Source organism: Garra rufa, chromosome 8 (assembly GCF_049309525.1).
Source record: "Garra rufa chromosome 8, GarRuf1.0, whole genome shotgun sequence".
NCBI classification, from domain to species: Eukaryota; Metazoa; Chordata; class Actinopteri; order Cypriniformes; family Cyprinidae; genus Garra; species Garra rufa.
Window position 1 is genome coordinate 14,501,739 of NC_133368.1, and position 24,966 is coordinate 14,526,704.

Consider the following 24,966-nt stretch of genomic DNA (forward strand, 5'->3'; position numbering starts at 1 on the left):
ATTTATGTATCTAGGCTATGTGATTAATTTTATATACAATGTGTCATGTAGAAAAAGCGCTTCAGCTTCACCTCATGCTGTTATTTCTTTTAAATGTTTACTGTATACTGTGACGCAAACGCCCTGCCCCTTGCTTAAACTCCACCCCCGATTAATCGAGTACTCGTTTCTCAAACCTGTGGATTAATCAAAATGAAATATGATCAGAAATGCCCATCCCTATATAATATATATAATATAATATATAATAATGCATTACTTTTCATTCTTTTCAACAGGTGAATATTGTGAGTCTGACACATTGTAAAATGTGCTTTAATTGCATGTTAAAGCAGCACATTTGCCCTGAAATCACTTTTAAAATTAAATGTGTTTGATTAAGTTGGACTGTGGGTAGTATCAAAACTATACAGGGACTTTTGGCCTGAGTGTGTGAAATCTCAGTTTTACTGTAAAAGCAACATGAGTAGAATCAATAATGATCAGGCCATTTTTGTTCCTGTTTTGTTCTAGAAAAGGCGTTGGTTGTAGTTTTTAAGCCATACCATTAAGTTTATCTTTCCAGTGGGATGTTAAAGATGAGCTGGGCAGGATGTGTGTGTCTGTGTGTGCTGTTATCTCTTTCACCCGAGTGGAAAACTGGCATAACATACCAGCAGGATAAGCTTTGTGTCTGTTTCTCAGGCCCCTGTTTAAGGACGCCTCTGGGACGGTGGACAAAAGCGCTCGATTCTCGGCTCTCTACAGGCAGGACGGCAACAAGCTCTCCAACGAGGACATGTTCAGACTGCTCGCAGACTTCAGGAAGTCAGTTTTACAGTCATACGCTCCAATAATAACACTCTTGTAGTGTTTCAGGTGTTTAGTGTTTGCATGACCTGCAGAATGATGTTGTACACACTCTTGTTCAGCTCACAAGAAAGATCATATTGTTTTTCTCTATTCTGTCCGGGGTGTTGATATTTTAGAAACAGAATAGCCTCTCTTCGTCTCCGTCAGGCACTCGCGCTTGTTTATTTTCCCTCCTCTGTGCTTTCTCTTCTCCCAGGCCAGAAAAGATGGCCAAGTTGCCTGTGATTCTGGGTAATTTGGATGTTACGGTTGATAACGTCGCACCAGATCTCACTAGTAAGGCTTTCATATGCATTTCTAATGTTTGGACCGTTTCAGGTTGACTATGTGCGTCTTTTCACTGATTGGTTGATCTCTTTCTACTCTTTGTGTGTGTGCAGACTGTGTCACGCCTTCCTATCTTCCTCTTCGTCAGACGGAAGTTACGGACTGGAGCAGGATAGTGTTTGAAGTGGAGGAGTTTGTGCCGTCTATCGCTAAATGCTCCCAGCCTTTTACAATTTACAACAATCACCTGTACGTGTATCCACGGCATCTCAAGTACGACAGCCAGAAGAGCTTCACCAAGGTAAAATGAAGCTAAATTTCTCAACTCACAGCTCCTGAAGGAGCCACAGTTCTACTGAGTATACAGGTATGCTGGTTTCATTTACCTCAGAAGTTGTTTCTGGGAATGACGTCACACTGCGTTCCAGTGCACAAGTCAGAAAACATACAGATACATACAGTACAAAAAAAACAATAGAAACCGTTTTACCGATATGTTGTTATGTGAAATTCTGTTTAAAACACACAAGACTCACATAGCAAATGTGCATGAGAAAATATGGTTTCTAATGTAGGATTATTAAGATAAGTGTTTTTTATATTTAACTTGGTGCTCAGTCAGTTGAGTGTATTTCATGTTCATGTCTCTTGTGATTCCAGGCCAGAAACATTGCTCTATGTCTGGAATTCAGAGATTCGGATGAAGAGGACGCTGTCCCACTAAAGGTAAAGTCATAGACAAATGCTCATTTAATGCTTCGAGTGATTTTACCACAGCCCTCCATTTGTTTTATAAAATGGCAGAAACAAGCCATAGTTCAATATATACTCTACCTTTCAAGAGTTTGAGGTGAGTAAGATTTTTGATAGTAATGATGGTGAAAATTTAGCTTTGCATCACAGGAACAAATTTTATTTTAAAATATATTGTAATAGAAAACAGTTAAATTTTATATTATTTGCAATAATATTTCACAATAATACTGTTTTTACTGAATTTTTGATCACATTACGCCACCTTGTTAAGCATAAGCGTCTTCTCTCAAAACATTTACACACACCTTGCAGAATCTGAAAAATGTTAATTATTTTACCAAAATAGGAGGGATCATACAAATGCTTGTTATTTTTTATTTAGTACTGACCTGAATAAGATATTTTACATAAAATCACAGCTGTGTTTATTTATTTATTTTTTTGTGATAGTGAACAGTTAAACTGCCCGCTTTTCTTTAGATAAATCCTTCAGGTCACACAAATTTTTGGGGTTTTTCAACATTTTTGTGTATTTGAACCCGTTCCAGACTATGATTTTGGGGGTGAAAATGTGTTTAATTTGAAGATCAGGGTAAATTTAGCTTATTTTATCTTCTGGGAATCATGTAAGTATCTTCTGTAGCTTCTGAAGGGCAGTACTAAATGAAACAAATATGATATTTAGGCAAAATAAGAAAAAATTACACATCATCATTCTGTTCAAAAGTTTTCACTCCCACCTCTTAATGCATTGTGTTTCCTTCTGAAGCATCAGTGAGCGTTTGAACCTTCTGTAATAGTTGCATTTGAGTTCCTCAGTTGTCCTCAGTGTGAAAAGATGGATCTAATAATCAAACAATCATTGTTGGAAAGGGTTCAAATACACAAAAATGCTGAAAAACCAAAGAATTTGTATGACCTGAAGGATTTTTCTGAAGAAGACCTGGCAGTTCAGGACAAAGAAGGGACTCATAAACTAAGTGATTTAGTTAATTTGCGTAACTGTAAGTAATCTGATAGCTGTCTGCTGCTTGTTTTGTCAGTGTATATATGGGCGTCCAGGAGGGCCTCTGTTCTGTAAGAAAGTGTTTGCTGCTGTCTTACATCACCAGCAGAACCCAGAGTTTTATGAAGAGGTAAATCTTTACCTTTGAGCTCCACGGCTCTACATGTTTGTGTGTTTGCAGTGCATATGATCGAGCTCTTGTGGTGATTGTGCATTTTAACACTTGTTTTTGACATGTCCAGTTTAAGATAGAGTTGCCGGCTCAGCTGACAGACAGACATCATCTTCTGTTCACTCTCTATCACATCAGCTGTGACAGCAACAGCAAAGCCAGCACTAAAAGACGAGAACAGGTGGAGACACAAGGTGTGACACACTCACATACAAATTTCAAAGTTTGAAGTTTTAATATATGATTTGTTGAGCTGTTTTTGCCAAGTACTATTTTACCTGCTTATTCTATTCCATGTTGTGTGTGTGTGTGTGTGTGTGTGTGTGTGTGTGTGTGTGTGTGTGTGTGTAGTGGGTTATGCGTGGCTCCCCTTGCTGAAGGATGGCAGAGTGATTATGAATGAACAGCAGGTGGCAGTGGCTTCAAATCTGCCATCAGGTTACCTGAGTTACCAGGACAACAGCAGCAAGGTAAGACACCCAAATATTGATATTAAACATGTTATTGTTTGTTTGTTTTGTATTGTGTTGTTTTTTGTTGTTTTCTTTTTCTATTAGGTTGTTTTGTTTAGTTTTTGTGTTTGTTTTAATATATTGTTTTGTGTTAATTTTTATGTCATGTTTTGTTTTGTTTTGTTTTGTTTTGTTTGTTAGTTGTTGTTATAGAGTAAATTAGAATTGTATTGCAAAATTAACCATTGACGTATATGAATTTGAATTTCTGAAGTACCTCAAAATGTGTGGCCTAAACCAACTGGCAGTGGATTCAGGGTATCTTCCGATCATTTGTTTTTTGATTTAATATTAAAAACTGAAAAATAAGAAAACAGCTCCTTTTTCCGTTTTTCAATTTTTCAAAAAACAAAACAAAAAAACAAGAATTATGCTTGATTTTCTGATTTTACATTCAGGACTAGAAAATGAATAAATGACTTGAATATTCAATCTCTGCATGTGGGCGGGAATAAAACACCCCTTTCCATTGATTGGTCAACCAAATATTAAACAATAATGTATTTGGTAACAGCCTATATTTGTACGATTTAATAAATAGCTCTTCATCAACTTACAAACCTCTTGCAGTTCCTTCAGAAACCTCTAGGGGTTCATGAACCATGTTCCCTTTCGTGAACGTCGAGCTGCGTCGAACGCTATGGGGAAATGCCATTGGCGAGCCTCACTCTGAACGTAGTCTGCAACCAATCAGATGACGGGAGTGACGTCACAGGCGTGGTGACGTAAGCGACCAGGAAGTATAAAGCACGTGCGTTTGAAGCCGGCATCAGCTTTTGTCATTCAGCGAAGCACTCTGTGTTATTGTCTGTCTGTTGCATGTCTGCTGTTTTTCTGTGCCAGTTTGCACAACTTTTATTTGAGTAGACATGTCAACCAAGAAAGGGGGAAAGAGTTTATATAAGAAAGCGGTTGAGCAGCTCCACAGAAGGTGTGTTCCTCCCTGCCAACGCTTCATTGTTGGCGGGGATACACACAGTCTGTATGTGGTCTGCTTGGGTGCGGAGCACGCACAGTCAGCTCTCGAGGGGGCTGGCTGTTCGCAGTGTGAGCGTCTTCCACTGCGGGTGCTTCATTCCCGGAAAGCTCTCTTCGAGGAGGGAGCTTTCACCAGTGTTCCTCGCGGGTCTGGCCCCACTTCCGCCGAGGCGGAGCAGCAGCTGCACTCGTGGGGTTTGCAGCTTGATCTGCTAGAGGGAATGGAGATGCTGCGGTTCCTTCCTACCAGGAAGAGGTCTCAAAGCTTCTCCTATCTTCCTCAGAGGAGGTTGATGTGGAGAGCATTGTTGAAAGTGTTCAACCGCTCCCCCGGTCCCAACAGTATGAGGAGCTCTTGGAGGTGGTGACTCGTGCGGTCGGAAAATTAAATATAGATTGGCCCGCAGAGCAAAAACACAATGAGCCGCAGCGAAGCAAACTAGATGAGCGCTTCCTGCGGACTAAATCACCACCCCCAAGAAGGAGCCTTCCATTTTTCCCTGAAAAAACATTTTCAGCCCGCTTGTTCATCCCTTCTTCTGACTACTACGGTAATGTCGGGGGGGATGGACGAGTGTGGCTATAAGATGATGCCACGGATTGAACAGACGCTAGCTAGCTATCTGTCGCCCGGCCTGGCATCATCTTTGAAGGCTCCATCCTTGCCCTCCAAGCCTCTTAAAACAACTTCGAGCTTGTTGGGCAAGGGGTACACGGCGGCAGGTCAGGCCGGTGCGTGCTTGCATACTATGTCTATCTTGCAAGCGTACCAGGCCGACCTGCTCAAGGATTTAGAAGACCTTGCTCTCCGCGCCACCAAGGAGACCGCCTGTGCTGTTGGCGCGGTCTATGGCAGCCCTGGTGGTGGTGGAGAGGCATCTGTGGCTGACCCTGTCCGATATGAAGGAGAAGGACAGGATCCTCCTCCTGGACGCCCTGCTTCAGCCTTTAGGTCGTCAACAGATACCAGGAAGCTAAGAAACAAGTGGCGGCATTCCAGCGTTACCTCCCCCGCCGTGTCTATTCCTCTGGGACTGCTGAACGGGAGCAGTCCCAGCCGTGTACCAGCTCCTCATACCGGCAGACACAGAAAAATAGCATTGCGTCCCGTACCCCTCCGGACAGACCAAGAGGGCGGGGCCAGCAGCACTCTAAGCCGGGGGCCTCGAAGACAAGGCCTGACCTGAGGGTCGTCCTCCAATCCAAGAGGTCCTCGGCTAAACGGCCCTGACAATCATGGCCCCTCTCTGGGAGGAACGGTTCTCACCACAGTTCATGGTGCCCGTTCTTCCTTGAGGCCTTCAGGAGATTGGTCAGCTAACCCTGCCAGTGTTACAGGGTTCTCTCTAGTCTCTCCGCCCGGAAACGTAGCGGAGCTAGAGGGTTCGCCACCCCTACGGGGGTTCTCAGAGAAATTGATTCAGGTGTCTCCTGCCAGCCAGCTGTTACAGGTCACCGAATCAATACCTCTAGTAGTGCTGGGCGATATGGCGATATATATCGTGGGGGCGATAGAAAAGTGTCTATCGTCCTATTTCTCTTCTATCGTTTCTATCGTCTCTAACCTAATTTTATCAATTAGGCTACTAAAGAAAATATTGCATTAAATAGGCTATGACAAATGTATGATAGTGTCTTGTTGCTGTGCAATACATACTCTACCCTATAAGTGATCATCAAGAATAAAAACGAACTTTTCCACAAAAAAACTCCGTCCTGTGCGACGTGACGCTTTATGTTGTTGCGACATGCTTTAACTCGTGAGTGCCTAGCCTAAAGATGGAGACGCAAGAGGTTTGAAAATGAATAACCGGATCGAGTCGCAACAAACTGAAACTGCTACGCAGGCAGCAGACAATAAGTACTTTTACCGACACGTGGGGGTACGTCAGTGATTTTGTTGCGTTTTGACTTCAAGAACCAGAAGTCATGTGCAAACTCTGTCAAAAGACTGTTTCACGCCTGTTTCGCACATACTTCGTCTGCAGTGCATATGCGTTGCGTATTTTTTTCCGCACCCATGTTAACGGATCAGGGCTGCGTTTCCCAAAAGCATCGTAAGCTTAAGTACATCGTAGACCCATTGAAACCTATGGAGCTACGATCAACTTATGCTTACGATGCTTTTGGGAAACGCAGCCCAGATCGTTCACACTGCACGCGATTGCTGTCCGGCAGTGCGTTCCAGAAGCGGTGTGTTTGCAGCAGCGGAGCGATCCTTTCGGCACAGTCTGTTTTTGCTGCGCTGCATGCGCTGAATTAAAGTGACAGCGCATTGTTCGCTGTAAAAATGAACATGGATTGACACGGAAATGTACCATAAATGCATATAAATGCAGTCTACTGTGTTTCACAGTCAACACGTGGCTTTTTGGCTAGGTTTAAAATAGTGCAGTTTTAAATAAACAAGGCAACATAATACATGCACTTGTCCAGGTAGAAAAGTTCTTTAAAATATGGTTTTTAATAAAGATTTAATACGAAAGAAAGGCACAGAGAGCCGACTGCTTGTCTGTGGTAAGTTTTAATTTAAAATATTTGTGATAGCCCAATTTCAATATGAAAAGGAAGCTATAGCCTACCTATGCTGTGTTTAAATGTGTTGCAACTTGCTTGAACAACTTAATACAAATCTAGAAGTCAAGTGAATTGAATAATAGCCTACGTTGTTTATAATACGTTGAGTTTAAACGTGAATATGTCTAGTATTATTGTTTTAGTGTACTGTGATAAAAGAGTATCCCAATGCTGAAAAAGCACGTTTGGATTTGAAATTAAAATAACGGATAAATGGTGTGTTTGTGGTAAACAGCCGCAGATCAGTAGTCTGCACAATACTGCTGCACTAAAATGTATTTTTCTCATTTGTGACAGTTCAGTTAAATTTCACTTCAAATAACGGAAAAAAAATAAAGTTGCAAAAAAATTATGCAATGATATTTATGTCAAACTTTTCAGGGAATAACTGAAAACGTACTTTATTTTGGTATATCGTGATATATATCGTTATCGTGATATAAAATAATCCATATCGTGATACATGATTTTTCCATATCGCCCAGCACTAACCTCTAGTAACACCAGAAACCAGTCTCGAGAGGCTGGTTCCCTTAGTAGACTTTCTGGCAGCGTGGAAACTACTGCTGAATATATCTGCTTGGGTCCTGTGCACTGTAGAGAAAGGTTATTATATCCAATTCGGCATTCCGCCGCCACCTTTTGACGGGGTATTTCCTACTCTGGTGAGCCCCGAGCAGGGTCTGGTTATGGAGCAAGAAGTAAATTCTCTTCTGAAGAAGGAGGCCATCGAGGTGGTCCCTCTTCCAGACAGAGAGGCCAGGTTCTACAGCCGGTACTTCATTGTTCGCAAGAAGGATGGAGGGCTGCGGCCCATCTTAGATCTCAGACGGCTGAACCGCTCAGTCAAAAAAAACCTGAAGTTCAGTATGCTAACTGTCAGTCAAGTCATGTCTCAAATCAGGTCCGAGGACTGGTTTGTCACGATAGATCTAAAAGACGCTTACTTTCACGTCTCCATCCTTCCTCAACACAGGAAGTTCTTGAGGTTCGCTTTCAGGGGCAAAGCTTACCAATACAGAGTTCTTCCTTTCGGCCTAGCACTCTCTCCCCGGACTTTTACAAAGTGTGTGGATGCTGCTTTGGCTCCTCGGCGACTCCAGGGCATCCGCATACTGAACTACATAGACGACTGTCTGATTTTAGCCAGTACAAAACAGTTAGAGGTTCAACATCGAGATGTTGTTCTCGCTCACATGAAAGAGCTGGGGTTGAGACTCAACGCCAAGAAAAGTTTGCTGTCTCCATTACAGAGAACCACTTATCTAGCTGTCGTATGGGATTCGACCACAATGCAGGCACGTATGTCACCTGCTCAGATTGAGTCGATCCTTACTGCAGCAAATGCGGTCAAGCTAGGCCTGTCACTCACTGACAAACAGTTCCAAGTACTGTTAGGTCTTATGGCAGCTGCACCCAACGTGATACCTTATGGACTGCTGCACATGAGGCCACTACAGTGGTGGCTCAAAACCAAGGGGTTTTCCCTGAGGGGGAACCCATTCCGCAAGATCAAGGTCACGCGGCGTTGCCTACGTGCCTTGGACATGTGGAAGAAACCTTGGTTTCTGTCTCAGAGCCCGGTGTTGGGAGCTCCTTGTCGCCGCGTCACGCTAGCGACAGACGCATCTCTCACCGGATGGGGAGCGGTCATGAGTGGCCGCTCCGCCCGCGGTCTGTGGAGCAACCGCCATCTCTCATGGCACATAAACTGCCTAGAGATGCTGGCTGTGTTTCAGGCCCTGAAGCACGTCCTCCCAGACCTGAGACACCGTCATGTGCTGGTCCGCACCGACAGCACAGCGGTAGTTTATTACATCAATCACCAGGGGGGTCTGCGTTCACGCCCCTTGTACAAGCTGGCGTACCAGATCCTCCTGTGGTCACAGGGAAAACTTCTCTCATTAAGAGCAGTTCACATCCCTGGACGTCTCAATGTGGGAGCAGACGCCCTGTCGAGGCAGGGGCCGAGGCCCGGGGAATGGATGCTTCACCCAGAAGTAGTGAAGCAGATTTGGAGAGTGTTTGGCCAGGCTCAGGTGGACCTCTTTGCGACTCGAGAGACATCGCAATGTCCCCTCTGGTACTCTATAGTTCCTCCAGCTCCTCTGGGACTGGACGCTATGGTACAGACGTGGCCCAGGCTTCGTCTGTACGCCTTTCCCCGATCGCTCTGCTCCTCGGAGTTCTGGAACGAGTACGCAGGTACGGGGTCTGTCTCTTGCTAGTAGCCCCATACTGGCCGGCCCGAGTATGGTTCTAGGACATAATCGCCCTCCTCGATGGCTCTCCATGGGAGATCCCCGTCAGGAGGGACCTCCTCTCCCAGGCCGGGGGCTCAATTCTTCACCCCCGCCCGGAGTTGTGGAAACTGTGGGTGTGGCCCCTGAGGGGGCACAACTCATAGACACTGGTCTCTCAACCGAGGTTGTTGAGACCATTCTTCAATCCAGAGCTCCCTCTACGAGGAAACTTTATGGCCTTAAGTGGAATCTGTTTACTGCTTGGTGTAGACAACACCAATTAGACCCAGTTCACTGCCGTGCAAAGGCAAGAGGCGTAACTTCAATTTTGGTTGAAAATGAGTTATTGATATTTTTAGAATATTCAACACCTCCTTTATCATGTCGATAAGTATCTTGAGTCAGTTTAATTGTTTTTTCGAGAAAATAATGCGTTGTCTTAACAGTAACTTCCAAAAGTCCTAGTGAAACGAAGTTAGAACACTGTAACACCTGTTAGTGCTCTTTGGCTTTGTTTTGAAACGCTCTAAGTTACGGTACTCAGTCTTAGTTTTACCATACAATAAAGTTTGCCGCGTTCAAATTACGATGTTGTTTGTCTACTGTCATAACTCTGTCACTGAAGCACTTCTGACACACACTATACCTGAATAAATGATATTGTTGATTTGTTGTTTTTAATCAAGCAGACATCAATCTTTTCATGATTCATTTTCATTCAACAGTCTAGGGCTGCCAACTAACGTTAGTCGACACGAATGCCGTGACAGCATAGCATGTAACATGATCAAATAAAATCAGTACACTTTGCAATAAAATCCATATCCTACCTTTTCTTGTAACCAAATAAAATCCATGGCAATGAATGTCATCAGAGATGTTTAATCCACAACAATGGATTAAGCACTATTCCTGTCTGCTGGCGTTCACATCAAGTCTTCCTTTAGGCTAGGCTATTTTTGTGAATGAATCGGTGGCTCCGAACAAATCGTGAGTCAATGATTCATTTAGCCATTCATAAATACAGCGATTTGCTTTGTTAAAAAATGTCTCGATGTCTCACTCAAAACAGTGACTTAGCACCACCTACTGGATTCCAAAGTTCACATGATTTGTTATATCTTTGCAGTATTAAATACATTTTAAATAAATTTAATTAAATAAATTATGTTTACTCATTAGTAATGTGAAGATCTTTAGTCATTATAAAATCTTGTATTTATTTATATAATTCACTGTGACCTATCCACAGTTTTACTGCACACCAATTAAAAATACTCTTTACCACAAAGTATTGTTTCATGTCTAATGTATTAATAATGGCACCAGAATGCAACCAAAACACAGGATTGCAATAAATAGATTGCTATAAGTAATTATCAGTCATCCAAAATAAATGCCATGATCTCTATAGATTTTATACAGTTGTTACTAATGATTTTGTAAATGGTGATCAGCAACTGTATACTGATAGTGTGGAAGTTACTGCTCTTTGCCTCTGGACGACATCTCGCTTTTTGCATACAATTCAAAAGCAGAGGGCAGTAACTTAAAAATAGGGGTCAAAAGTCAAGTTTGAGCTCAAGATTTTTTATGTAGATAAATTGCATTATTAAAACATCTAATTGCCAGATTTACAGTGTCCTAGCTATAAATAATTTGGCTGGACAACAAAACAAAAAAAAGTCATTTTTCTCAGTTCCACACTCTAGTGAGTTAAGGTCTTTTGCCTTTGTAGGGCAGTACAGTACTGGAGTTCCTGCAGTTTCGCTTCTCCGCAGGGCTAGCCCACTCCACCCTGAAGGTGTACATGGCGGCTTTATCGGCCTACCACGCCCCTCTCGGTGGCCTGTCAGTGGGTAGAAACCCCTTGGACATACGATTCCTCCTCGAGTGAAACCGAGGATCCCCACGTGGGATCTCGCTGTGGTGCTCGAAGCCCTTCTGTAGACCTCCATTCAAGCCTATAGAGGAGATTTCAGACCACAATCTTACCATTAAGACTGCGTTGCTTCTTGCACTTTCCTCTCTCAAGAGAGTCGGAGACCTTCAGGCCCTTTCAGTGGCCCCTTCCTATTTTGACTTTGCGCCCGGTCTGGCCAAAGCCTTTCTCTACCCGAGAGCCGAGTATGTCCCGAAGGTCCCGTCATTAGTACCACAGCCAGTTACACTCCAGGCCTTCTATCCTCCTCCATTCGTGGAGCCCGACCATCGGAAGTATAATTGTATGTGTGGTCCACAGAGCTGCCATGTGGCGTAAGACAGAGCAATAGCTGGTTTGTTACGGTCCCCCTAAGAGGGGGTACTCTGCTTCAAAACCTACTATCTGTAGATGGATCGTGGATGCCATTTCTACTGCGTATGAGTCCTCTGGCCTGCCATCACCCTTGGGGGTCAAGGCTCACTCAACTCAAGGCTTGGCTGCCTCTAAAGCTCTGGCAGCAGGTGTCCCTATCCAGGACATCTGCAGTGCGGCGGGTTGGTCCTCACCTTTAACATTAGTCAGGTTCTATGAACTCGACCTTAGAGCCACTCCTGGCTCCTCTGTCCTTGAGTGACAGATATTTGTCCCCCGTGTCCTGGCAGTTTCCCAGGCCGAGGTGTATTCTCTTCCTCTTGCTCTGGCGGTTCCCCAGACAGAGGTGTAATACCACTCTTGTCCTAGCAATTTCCCTAGGCAGAGACTTTGATCCCTCCTTGTCCTGGCAGTTTCCCCAGGCAGAGGTGTATTCTCTCCCTCTTGTTCTGGCGGTTCTTCAGACAGAGGTGTAATATTACTCGCATCCTGGTAATTTCCCTAGGTGGAGATCTTCCAGTGCCCTGGCAGGTTCACCAGGCACTCCTTATGTCCCTCTTGCTCTGGCAGTTTCCCAGACAGAGGTGCATTACTACTCTTGCCCTAGTAAGCACACTTTATCCTCGCGTCCTGACAGTTTTCCAGGCCGAGCCATATATTCTCCCTCTTGTTCTGACGGTTCCGACGGTGTAATACCACTCTTGTCCTAGCAATTTCTCTAGGCAGAGACTCTTTATAGGGATGTCCTGGCAGTTTCTCCAGGTGGAGGTGTACTCTCTTCCTCTTGTTCTGGCGGTTCTCCAGACAGAGGCGTAATACTACTCGTGTCCTGGCAATTTCCCCAGGCAGAGACTTTCTCAGTGTTCTGGCATGTTCACCAGACACAACTCTTTCCACCCTTGCCCTAGCGGTTTCCTAGGCAGGGACTTGGAATTCTGGAGGCGTGGGCATCTCGTTCCCCATAGCGTTCGACGCAGCTCGACGTTCACGAAAGGGAACGTCTCAGGTTACGTATGTAACCTCAGTTCCCTGAAGGAACGAGACGCTGCGTCAAGGACCATAATTCCCACATCCCTGCCGCACTCGCTTCATTCCAAGGAGCTGACGCCGGCTTAAAATGCACGTGCTTTATACTTCCTGGTCGCTTACGTCACCACGCCTGTGACGTCACTCCCGTCATCTGAGGTTGCAGACTACGTTCAGAGTGAGGCTCGCCAATGGCGTTTCCCCATAGCGTTCGACGCAGTTCCCTTAGGGAACTGAGGTTACATACGTAACCTGAGACGTTTTCTCTGCACTAAGTAAAATGTGTGTTTGTTGCAGCAGCACACTGGTCAAGAGGTGAAGTGGGTAGATGGTGGAAGGCCGCTGCTCAAAGTCTCCACACAGCTGGTGTCCACTGTATACACACAGGTATGAAGTGTCCACCTGCACATCCCAGATCAGAATTTTTACATAGTAATGAGATACAAAATTTGATGATAATTGTTCACTAACACTAACTTTTCTTTCTCATCAGGATCAACATCTGCACAACTTCTTCCATCACTGCCAGAGTATTGAATCCACAGGCCAATCAAGAGGAGAACTGATCAAATACCTGAAGGTACATACTTCCTGTTGGCTCTTTCTGAGAATGTTTTAAACCTGGTGTTTGTTCAGTCTGCATTAGCAGGCATTTCTCACTTGTCTCATCCTGAGATCACAGACCATCTTTGTCGTCCTCTATAGAGTCTGCATGCCATGGAGGCTCATGTGATGGTGAAGTTCCTCCCCACCATACTGAACCAGCTGTTTCGTGTGCTCACTATCTCCAGTGAGGAAGATGTTGCTGTGAACGTCACCAGGTCTGAGTTATTTTATTACGCTTTCTGCTATAGTTTTTATTAAAATTTTTGATTTTATATTTTCAGTTTTCTTTAAATTGAATTTTTTGTCATTTTTATTTTCATAATACTGTTTAGGTTTAATATGTTTCAATTCCTGCTCCAGTTTTATTTTTTATTTATTTCCATTTAGTACTTTAACTTAAATTTTAGTGTTTGTCAAGACAACTATTTTTATTTTTAATTATTATTTAAGTTATTTAAGTTTTTCCATCTAATATCTATGGTTTATTTTATTTTATTTCAGTTTTATTTTTAGTTAGCAACTGTGTTGGGGAAAGTTACTCTTAAAAGTAATGCATTAAAATATTAAGTTACTCCCTAAAGAAGTAACTAATTACATTACTTGGTTACTTTTTTATGGAAAGTAATGCGTTACATATCTTTTGCATTACTTTTTAAATCTGGGCAGGGCTTGTTAATTTATTTTTAATATAAAAAGTTCTATTTTTGGAAAATGTAAAAGCCTTTTTACACCAATAGCCTCAGGCTTAGAGAAAAGTATATTCACGTCTGTACAGTAGACCGCAGAAGAAAAAAATGTCAACTATTCAACAATAAAAAAAAGGAAAACAAATTGTCTTGAATAAAGGATATTTGTATTATTTAGCATTTAATTATTGCAGGTTTGCATTGAATTTCTCTGTTTTTATTCATTTTGAGGAAGACTGTATCTGTTTTCTTTAGTGAGTAAGATGAATTAATGCATGTTCACATTTATTCTAGAACTAAAGTAACATCTTACTCACGATTTCTCTCAACATGGGGACAGGAGAGCTTTTAATTAATAAATGGGGGAAAAAAGTAACTGGCATTACTTATTTGAAAAAGTAACTAGATATTTTCTTGTCAATTAAAAAGTAATGCATTACTTTATTAGATACTTGGAAAAAGTAATATTATTACGTAACTTGAGTTACTTGTAATTCGTTACCCCCAACACTGGTTAACAAAAATGTTTTAGTTTTAGTTGATGGTTCTCATTTTGTCTCTTTTCTAATCAGGGTGATGGTCCATGTCGTGGCTCAGTGTCATGAAGAGGGTCTGGAACATCATTTGCGTTCCTATGTAAAGGTGAGCTGCATTATGTTAAATCACATTTTACTTGTGATGTAAAACTAATCATTAAACTAATCCATTTTTTTCTGTGTTTTGTTTTTGAGTAGTATGTTTTGAAGACTGAGACAAACTTAACCAATGGTAAAACTGTCCATGAGGAACTGGCAAAAGCCATGACTACCATCCTGAAACCCTCGACTGACTTCCTCACCAGCAACAAACTGCTGAAGGTACAGATAGTGAATCAGATTCAACAACCCTCACAAGTAGACTTCAAGTAAACTTAAGTAAAGATTAAGGCTCAATCCCAATTCTACCCCTTACCCCTACACTTAGCCCTACCCCTCCGTTTGGCGCGTTCACGTGAAGGGGTAGGGGTGTCTCATTTCTCTTTTGGTTGGAGGGGTAGGGGTAAGGGGAAGGGCCAGATAGCCCTCCAAACGAAGATTTTTCAGGACCTCACTTCAAACGAAGGGCTAAGAGAAATTTCCAACATGGCTGCTCACTCGAGCAAGCAGACTCGTAAATATAAGTAATTTTTGCCTTTAATAAGGATTTTGATGACAATGTTTCTTTTTATGTATATTACCTTCAATCTTGTGTTTGTGTTTATGGTGTTGTTTTGTAAATAAACGTTTGCAAAAAAATCGCTAAAGTTTGCTAGCAGATAGCACTGATTGCACGATATTACAAAATATATTTTTATGTCATATACACTTGACTGCATGTTAGAAACATAAAAGACCAGTGGCACGGCAATTTGCAACGGTGGTGTAGTGGAGGATGTACGCAGGTATACGGTGTATACACACTTCCACTTTTTAAATCCCTTCTGATGCGCATTATTCAGTGTCCTGCATTCGCCAAAATCATGGCAGTCCACCACATCCAGTCATGTGAATAAATGTAAATATTCGCTAAAAACACCCAATAAAGGCAGTGATGATGCAGTCAGGACCGTGGAGCCGGCTTGCTTTGAAATGTATTTGATGATTGCGCCTAATGCACCTGCGCCCGCTATGTCTACCGCACCAGTAATTTAAATCAGTACATAATAATAAAAACGATACCTTACAAATAAAAAGAAGCAGATTTTTACGATCAGAAATTTCTTAAACCAGTGAACCCCTGTAAACATTTTAGTCCAAGGATCCAGAAAACGAACGCGTTCAAATAGAAAGTTGAAAACGATATTCACAAATGAAGCATATATACTTCTCCAGGCACCACTACACTGATTAGCAATTTGCCGCGCATGTGATAATGCGTTGTTTGTTTTGCTTACGGCCACATGTGAATGAATGGTGCGTACACCGTACATTTGTACTTTTTGAAACATGACAACATTTTGACATCTTGGAATGAGTGATAAACATCTGCGCATGTCCTCTGACGTAACATTAGGAACTAGCGACAACCTATGATGACGTATAACAGTGTTGTAGTGGTGTCCCATTCCTTAGGGGAAATATTTTAGCCCTTCCCCTTTACACTTTGTTTCAAGGGACAAGGGGAAGGGGCGAGGGGTAGGCGAAGGGGTAGAAAATAGAATTGGGATTGGGCCTAAGTATATTTTTCAAGATTTCGTTATACCAAAATCAGTGTAATGGTAGTTTACTAGTAAATGTACTATTTCAAAACTTCCTAGGTCTAAGTTGGCCTACTTTTAAGTTCAGAAAACTATACTGTGTACTACAGTAGTATACTTTGAGTACACAGCTATAGTTTAAATGCATGTTTTTCTCTATTGCAGCTATATCATGAACTATACTACAAATGAACTAATAGGTACTCTTAGTTTAAGAGCTATATACTTTCTACCTCACTTTTTAATTTATGAAAATACACTTTATACGACTGTTTAATAGAATATATATTAAATATTAAATATTAATTATTTATTATATTAAATTAATTATATTTATATTAAAAGTATGCTTGTAGGTTTTCTTTAAGCAAACTTCACATCACACTAATTACACATGAAGGACTTGTTAATTAAATTAGCAAATGTTGATCTGTTTCTGTGTGACTTAATAGCACTGTGTACAAAAAAAAGAAAAGATCTGATTCAGTTTCACCCTTGTACTCTTTGCTTTAAATTCTTTCATCCTAAAGCTGGCTTATTATAAATTTAAAACAGATGTTTAGTTTTTGGATTGTACTCCAGCATATATTTTACATACTATATAAAAGTAGCCAATATGTTCAATATGTATTTAATATGGCACTCTATTAAACATTTAACAAAAAAATGCATATACTGTATACATACAACTACAAGGAAAGTATACATAGAACACTGAATTGTACTTTTCATAAATATATCTCAGTCAAAAAAAGAAAGTACAATTTTAGACAAAAATATTTAGACTATTTTATATACTTGTAAGGATAATCAAGCATTCTAAAGTACAAAATTGTGAACTATATCTCTGATAAGTACCAAAAAATTAAACTTAAAATGTACACTCACTCATCAAAAAAAATTTCTTTAAGTAAACTTGTAAGGATCTGTTCATGGTTTAGTGACTGTTGCATGTGTTATAGGTACTGTATATTCTTTTGAATCTGTGCTCTTTCTCCTTTAGTACTCCTGGTATTTCTTTGAGGTTTTAGTCAAGTGTATGGCTCAGTACCTGATTGAGACTGGCAAAGCCAAGGTGAGTATGGCTTAACATCACAGGATGTTCTCGTACACTGCAAAAAATGCTTTTCTTACTTAGATTTAAAAAAAAAAAAAAAAAAAAGTTAAAGTTAAAATTAAATGCTTTTTTGCTTGAAACAAGCAAAATAATCAGCCAATGCGGTAAGCAAAATAATCTAGTTGTCTGCTTAAAAATAAGGCAATTTTACTTACACCATTGACAGATTATTTTGCTTGTTTTAATTTTGACTTCTTTTTTCTGAAAAAGAGACAATAATTTTTACTTGTCTAGAAAATCCATCTTGATTTAAGAATTTTTCGATATTTTGCCTGGAAACAAGACAAGAAATATAAGTAGGGAAAGCATTTTTTGCAGCGTATTGTCAAACACCACGTGTGCTCTTCTGTAAATGTTAAAATCTAGTTTATTTCTAAACTTCTCGAGTTTAGTTCATGAAAAAACTATATATATACACTCTATATATCAAATCTGATGCTTTTCTCATGGCAGTTGTAAAATAGCCCCCATGATTTAATACCTTTAGGTTTCAAGGAACCAGCGTTTCTCAGCTCCATTCTATCACTCTGTGGAGACCTTGGTGACAATGCTGATGCCACATATCACACAGAAGTACAAAGAAAACCTGGACGCAACTCGAAATGCCAATCACAGCATTGCTGTCTTCATCAAAGTGAGCTGAGCTGCTGATCTGTTTTTTACTATATGTTCATGAAAGTCATCAAGCATCAGAGCCTTGAGATCTGGAAGTTAGAAATTTTATTTAATTTATTTAGTTTGCATTATTTGTAATGAAGTTGCAAAACTATTAGTGATATATTCCAGCAAAATGTACTTCATCAATAGAAGCTTACATATGAATTCAGTTCTCATCAACCACAAACCAAATCGCAGCTCTTACAAAAGCATTTTAGTTTGGTTATGTGAACCACTCAATTGTTCAAATTTTGAACTTTGTGGTAAAACAAACCTAGATCTACAATAACACAATAAAACCCAGTAAAAGAGAATGTTTATCAACTTTACCAGTAATAAAATACATTATTTTAAGGAAGTGTTATTGATGTTGTCCTGAATCTGTCAGTAAACTCAACCATGCTTTGTTTTCACCAGCGCTGTTTCACCTTCATGGACAGAGGGTTTGTCTTCAAGCAGATCAACAATTACATCAACTGCTTCATGCCTGGAGATGCAAAAGTAATTTGCTTTTGCTTGTATATCTCTATGTATTATTGTATACAAGATTTTTTTTTTATTATTTATATATTTTCCATTTCAAAAAGATTTCCCATAATGCAATCTGACACCTCTGTCTCTTTTTCTATCTCACTCAGACCCTGTATGAGTTTAAGTTTGAGTTTCTGAAGGTGGTCTGTAATCATGAGCACTACGTTCCTCTCAATCTGCCCATGCCGTTCGGGAAGAGCCGAATCCAGCGCTTTCAAGGTGATCCGTCATCAAAGAGATGATCGGAAATGCTCATTATATTATCAAAGACCTTGTTGAATATTGATCGAATGGGACTGAATCGAATGCTAATATCTCTCAATTTTCAACATAAGTATATTTTATTTTAGCCTTTACAATAGCCATCTTCCTCTAATCTAGTGGCCTTCAGCAAACATCTGAGGGGGCCTCAAGATGACTTAAATTAGTTAAAATAAGACAGGCAAACATTAAAATAAGCTAAAACAGCTACAAATCAATGTATTTTTAATTTGCATTTTTTCTTTGAAAAGCCAAGATTCCCAATGTTTTCAAAACCTTGAATAGTTACCGTATCTCACAAAAGTGAGAACACCCCTCACATTTCAGCAACCATTTTAGTATATCTTCTCAAGCGACAATACTATAGAAATGAAACTTGGATATATTTTAGACTAGTCAATGTGCAGCTTGTGTAGCAGGATAGATTTAATGTCCTCTGAAAATATCCAAGATGGGTTCCATTCGGAACAGGCCTTGCAAAGGACGATCAACGAAGTTGAGCACTCATTCTGCTTCAGGTGCAGAACCTGGCTTCAAAAAACAGATGCATGAGTGCTGCCAGCATTGCTTTAAAGGTTGCAGATGTAGGAGGTAAGCTTGTCAGTGCTCAGACACACTGCAACAAGTTGGTTTGCATAGGCGTTGTCCCAGACGGAAGCCTCATCTGAAGCTGGCTCACAAGAAAGCCTGCAAACAGTTTGCTGAAGACAACCAAAAGCATGAATTACTGGAACCTTGTCCTGTGGTCTGAAGAGATTATAAGATAAACTTGTTTGGCTCAGATGGTGTCCAGCATGTGTGGCGATGCCCTGGTGAGAAGTACCAAGAAAATTGTGTCTTTCCTACAGTCAAGCATGGTGGTATTAGCATCATGGTGTGGGGCTGCATGAGTGCTGCTGGTACTGGGGAGCTGAAGTTCATTGAGGGAAACATGGATTTCATTATGTACTGTGCTTTCTAAAGCAGAACATGATGCCTTCCCTCCAGAAACTAGGCCGAATGGCACTTTTCCAACATGATAACGATTCCAAACACACCACCAAGATGACAACTGCCTTGCTGAGGAAGGTGAAGGTGATGGGGTGGCCAAGTACGTCTCCAGACCTGTACCCTATTCCTGTGTGGCATCCTCAAGCGTAAGGTGGAGAAGCACCATGTGACTAATATCCAGCAGCTCTGTGATGTCATTTTAGAGGTGTAGAAAAGGATCCAGCAACAACCTGTGCAGCTCTGGTCAATTCCATGCCCTGGATGATTAAGGCACATCAAAGACTCTAAAACATATCAATGTTTCATTTCTATAGTACTGTCCCTTGAAAAGATACTAAAATGGTTGCTGAAATGTGAGTGGTGTACTCACGTTTGTGACATACTGTATGTTCAGTTAGGACATTTAAATGCATCATAGTCACAAGAATGTGAAGAAGAAAAAAAGATTGGACGTTGAATAGGGTTGGGAATCGAAAATCGATTCCGATTCTGGAATCGGATACTTAAGATAAAGAATCGGATACTTGTTATAATATTAAAATTTCGATTCCTCGTTTCGATTCCTGGTTGCATTTTTTCCATCTAGTGATCTGCCAGGACCTTCCGCGCGTGCAATCTGCCAGGACTTTACGTGGTAATGTAAACATCAGTCGAAAAGATGGATCACGGTAAGCGTTTAAAAGTGTGTCTACGCTTTGTAAAAACCGAAGACAAATCTACCGCTGCACGCAAACTTCATCTTAGAGATCTGCAAGGGACGGATTTTAGTCCTGCGCCCGCCCACTCCAGAAGGAATATATGTTATTTCGTCCCGCAAAAGCCCACATAAAAGTCACTTATACCCCCGCGGGAAGACAGGTATCTACTTTATCTCTTGGCTGCATGAAACAAACCCTCCCGGTAATGTAAAGGCAAAGATGACCAGAGTAATAGTAACGAACTCGCGCGTGCCTAATGTATTCATTCTTGTATATCGGAGTTGTACATTAGGCACGCACAAGTCCGCTGTTGATTCACAAACTATTCATGCTTTCGGTGCTCTGATCCATAGTATTTTTGCGTGAAATTTCAAAATATTTGCATAGTTTTCAAAATGAATGTCCTGTGAGTTTTTTATAATGAATGCTTACCCATAGAGGTGGATCTTGTGAGGGTCAGTGGTGTTTAAGCACATATGAGCACCAGCATAAACAGATTTACAATGTATTTACTGTATTTTTCATTTATATGTTTATTTTATAACAAATACAAACAGTAGATATTCAGTCACTTAAGAAAGAGTACTCTGAAGTTGTGAAGAATGTCTGAATTAAATAATTTAGGTGCTTTAAATCTGTATGTGTGTATTCATGTTAAAAAGTTAGAGCAGAGGATTTTCTTTTAAATTCAAAAGTATAGCTTTAATTTAAAGTTTGCTTGATTTTTTTTAATAACATGCAGGAGAAAATAAAAAGGCAAAACTAATGTTTAGGTTAATAAAAAAGGTTAAAAAATAAACACCTTTAGAGGAAATGTCAGGCATAGGGGGGCCTTGCAAAACTGACCCGAGAAGAAGGGGGCCCTGATATAAAAAAGGTTGAGAACCCCTGTAATAAAATAATATGTTGCAAGCTAGCACTGAAAATAAACATGTTTAATATATTAATGTTTGACTTTTGTGTTTGTTTTTTTTTTTTTTTTTACTAAATCGGAATCGAAACTGGGAATCGAAAAGAATCGGAATCGATAAGTGGAATCGGAATCGGAATCGGAATCGAAATCGATAAAATTCAAACGATACCCACCCCTAACGTTGAACTGTTTGAATGTAAACATGCTCTAAATAATGTCAGACGTGTTTTTTTGGGTTGACTATTCCAATATAATTTGTGTTTCTTTGGTTATAATGCCTGTTGTTTCCATTCCCATAGTTCAGGAGTGATGTTTTGTATTGTCCATCTCTCTGTGTCTCTGTCAGATCTTCAGCTGGACTACTCTTTAACTGATGATTTCTGTAAGAATCACTTTCTGGTGGGGCTATTGCTAAGAGAAGTAGGCGGAGGTCTGCAAGAGTTCAGAGAAATCCGTCAGATTGCTGTACAGGTGTTGAAGAACCTGATGATCAAGCATGCTTTTGACGATCGCTACGCCTCCAAGGTGAATAAGCACTGTTGTATGTACTGTACTGTACTGTACTGTACTGTACTGTATGTGTGTCATTTTGGTATGGACATGTGTGCTAAGAACACAACTGTGAATGTATTAAATACAAAAGTGTGTTTTGTGTGTTTTTCAGGGTCAGCAGGCTCGCTTGGCTACACTGTACCTGCCTCTGTTCAGTCTGCTGCTGGAAAACGTCCACAGGCTCAACATTAAGGATGTGCCTCCTGTGACCAACCAAACTAACATGGTAAGACTGACACCTAGTGTTTGTTTTAGGCTGTGTAGCCATACAGAAGCACTACTAGAATGCAGGCTTTGTTGCAGGTTTAAAGAGTTCGCTGATAACGACATTTTGGTCATCATTTACTCCCTTATGTTGTTCCAAACCTAATTTAGTTTCTTCTATAGAAAGCCAAAGAAGATATATGACACTGGACCACAAAACCAGTCATAAGGGTCATTTTTTTTTTTTTTTTTAATGTATAGCTGAATTATTAAGCTTCCCATTGACATATGGTTTGTTAGGGTAGGACAATTTTTGGCTGAGATACAACTATTTGAATATCTGGAATCTGAGGGTGCAAAAAAATCTAAATACTGAGAAAATCGCTTTTAAAGTTGTCCAAATATAGTTCTTAGCCATGCATATTACTAATCAAAATATAGGTTTTGATATATTTACAGTAGAAAATGTATAAAATATCTTCATGGAACATGATCTTTACTTAATATCCTAATGATTTTTGACATAAAAGAAAAATTGATCATTTTGACCCATACAATGTTTTGTTGGCTATTGCTACAGATATAACTGTTCTACTTGAGACTGGTTTTGTGGTCCAAGGTCATATATTTTTTTTTTAAAGGCAGTGTTTTTGTCTATACATTGAAAAGCCAGTAAGGTTTAATGTTGCTTTGGACACCTTGTATTAACACAATGACTACTTTTACATTCTTTACAATACTTTCTTGTGTTTTCAGAAGACAGCAAGTTATACAGAGTCAGAGCATTTAATTTTTTGGATGCTATGAATTTTTCATTAGATTTGATTCTGATTTAAATGGTCTTGATTTATTTAGATTTTAATTTAGATTCTCACTCAAATCCAGCTGCATGTGTTTACACTACCTTCCTGAATTTTGGGTTTAGTAAAATAATTTTTTAAAGAAATTTATACTTTTATTCATCAAATGTTCATTAAATTATTATTAGTTATTTTAAATTGATAAATAAACAATATTTCACATTATTAGATATTTTACTCAGTAAATTCAGCCTTGGTTAGTCTAAGAGCATTTTTCAAAAACATTAAACAAATTTACTGACCCCAAACTTCAGACATCCATTGAAAAAATAGTGAAGATTAAATAATTCACGTGGAGATGAATCAATATTACATCTATCAATAATTTAATATCAATAAGTTTGTTTGAAGGTTGACTCTATATATTTGTATTGCAGAATGGCCGTGATGATCATGTCATGATGACACCTACCAAAAATATGTCAAGTCCAGTGGACAGCAGCCTGCATAAAGAGGTGTTTGGAGTGATTTCAGCAACAGGTGAGACACCGTGTCCAAACCAGCCACTATCTGACAGTTTTACAGAAACAAGCAATTTGTCCTCATTGAAATTGGCATAATCTAACTAGTCAACCTGCTAACTTCCAATTAAAAACAAATTAGATTTTTGACTGTTATTTCCCATGTCATGCTTTGTAGGGTTAAAATAATTAATTAATTAACAATTACAGATTATTGTTCTCTGAGGAAAATCATTTGAGAGTGATTGTGTTTTGAGTACATGAATGTGTTTTGTGTTTGTCAGCCTCCCCTCACACTCCGACCTTGAGCTCTGTACGGTACACTGACTCACGCAGCTCTCTTATCAGCACGGACTCTGGAAACGGCCTATCAGAGCGCAGCATTGACAAGCCACACCCCCTAGACAAGGTACTGCTCACTTGATCTGACTGTCACTTTTGTGTACATTATTTATAATGGACTGTTATCATGTTTTGTGTTTATGTGCCACAGTGTGTGTGTAGGGTTGTAAGGTTATCCTTGTATGTACGTGTGTGTGTGTGTGTGTGTGTGTGTGTGTGTGTGTGTGTGTGTGTGTGTGTGTGCGCGCACAAGCTAACCTGTGGTTGTGTGTCTCCTGCTGTGGCTGCGTTCAGCGGGAGGGTTTCACTCGCCGTCACTCTGCCAGCGTGCTGCGTTTCTTTACTGACTCAGAGGAGACGTCTCTCTCTGCACGTCTCAAACGCCAGACCATGGACTTCTCTCTGCTGTCTACACCGCCTGAGCAACACACACACCCTACACAAGTATTACATAAGCGCTGACCTTTGACCTCTGCCCTGCAGCCCTGCTATTACCACTTTACCCTTTGATCTCTTACCCTGCACTGTCCCAGTCTGGTGTGCCTGTGTGTGCGTGTGGCTTTACTGATCCTATGTTCTCTGAAGACAATGATTGCCAACCTTAAAGAGGTCATGTTGCATTTTGTTTTCCATGAGGGTAACTTAAACAAGGGATGGTTCACACAAAAATCATTGTTTGCTCACCCTCAAGTCGATCCAAGCTTCCAAGAATATTTTTATTCAAACTTTATTCAGTTGGTAGCCACTGACATCCATAGTATGGAATAAAATACTGTGGATACCAATGGCTACTGCTAATGGGTGATTGCCTTTTTTTGGAGCTGCATTTGCTGTCATTAACAATTATTTTGGTAATCAAGTAATCGGTCAATTATTCTGACGATTCATCGAGTAATTGAGTCATTATATACAGTCGGGTACATAAATATTGGGACATTGACACAATTCTAACATTTTTGGCTCTATACACCACCACAATGGATTTGAAATTAAATGAAGATGTGCTTTAACTACAGACTGTCAGCTTTAATTTGAGGGTATTTACGTCCAAATCAGGTGAACGGTGTAGGAATTTTAAAAAGTTTGCATGTGTGCCTCCCACTTGTTAAGGGACCAAAAGTAATGGGACAATTGGCTTCACAGCTGTTCCATGGCCAGGTTTGTGTGTTATTCCCTCACTATCCCAAT

At 40.4% G+C, this 24,966-nt stretch overlaps 1 protein-coding gene across 2 annotated transcripts in view; it reads left to right on the forward strand.

Annotated features, from left to right (window-relative positions):
- LOC141340434 (dedicator of cytokinesis protein 9) overlaps nt 1-24,966 on the forward strand; it is a 143,725-nt gene that overhangs the window by 91,054 nt on the left and 27,705 nt on the right. For both annotated transcript variants that reach the window (XM_073845393.1, XM_073845394.1), the window contains exons 15-34: nt 685-807; nt 1,049-1,128; nt 1,233-1,420; nt 1,780-1,845; nt 2,919-3,011; nt 3,124-3,247; nt 3,405-3,523; nt 12,983-13,072; nt 13,179-13,265; nt 13,391-13,506; nt 14,550-14,619; nt 14,712-14,834; nt 17,196-17,267; nt 17,797-17,943; nt 18,384-18,467; nt 18,605-18,716; nt 21,706-21,884; nt 22,024-22,137; nt 23,353-23,455; nt 23,721-23,845. In XM_073845393.1, coding sequence (XP_073701494.1) covers nt 685-807; nt 1,049-1,128; nt 1,233-1,420; nt 1,780-1,845; nt 2,919-3,011; nt 3,124-3,247; nt 3,405-3,523; nt 12,983-13,072; nt 13,179-13,265; nt 13,391-13,506; nt 14,550-14,619; nt 14,712-14,834; nt 17,196-17,267; nt 17,797-17,943; nt 18,384-18,467; nt 18,605-18,716; nt 21,706-21,884; nt 22,024-22,137; nt 23,353-23,455; nt 23,721-23,845 — 2,215 coding nt within the window. The remainder of the gene's footprint in view (nt 1-684; nt 808-1,048; nt 1,129-1,232; nt 1,421-1,779; nt 1,846-2,918; nt 3,012-3,123; nt 3,248-3,404; nt 3,524-12,982; nt 13,073-13,178; nt 13,266-13,390; nt 13,507-14,549; nt 14,620-14,711; nt 14,835-17,195; nt 17,268-17,796; nt 17,944-18,383; nt 18,468-18,604; nt 18,717-21,705; nt 21,885-22,023; nt 22,138-23,352; nt 23,456-23,720; nt 23,846-24,966) is intronic.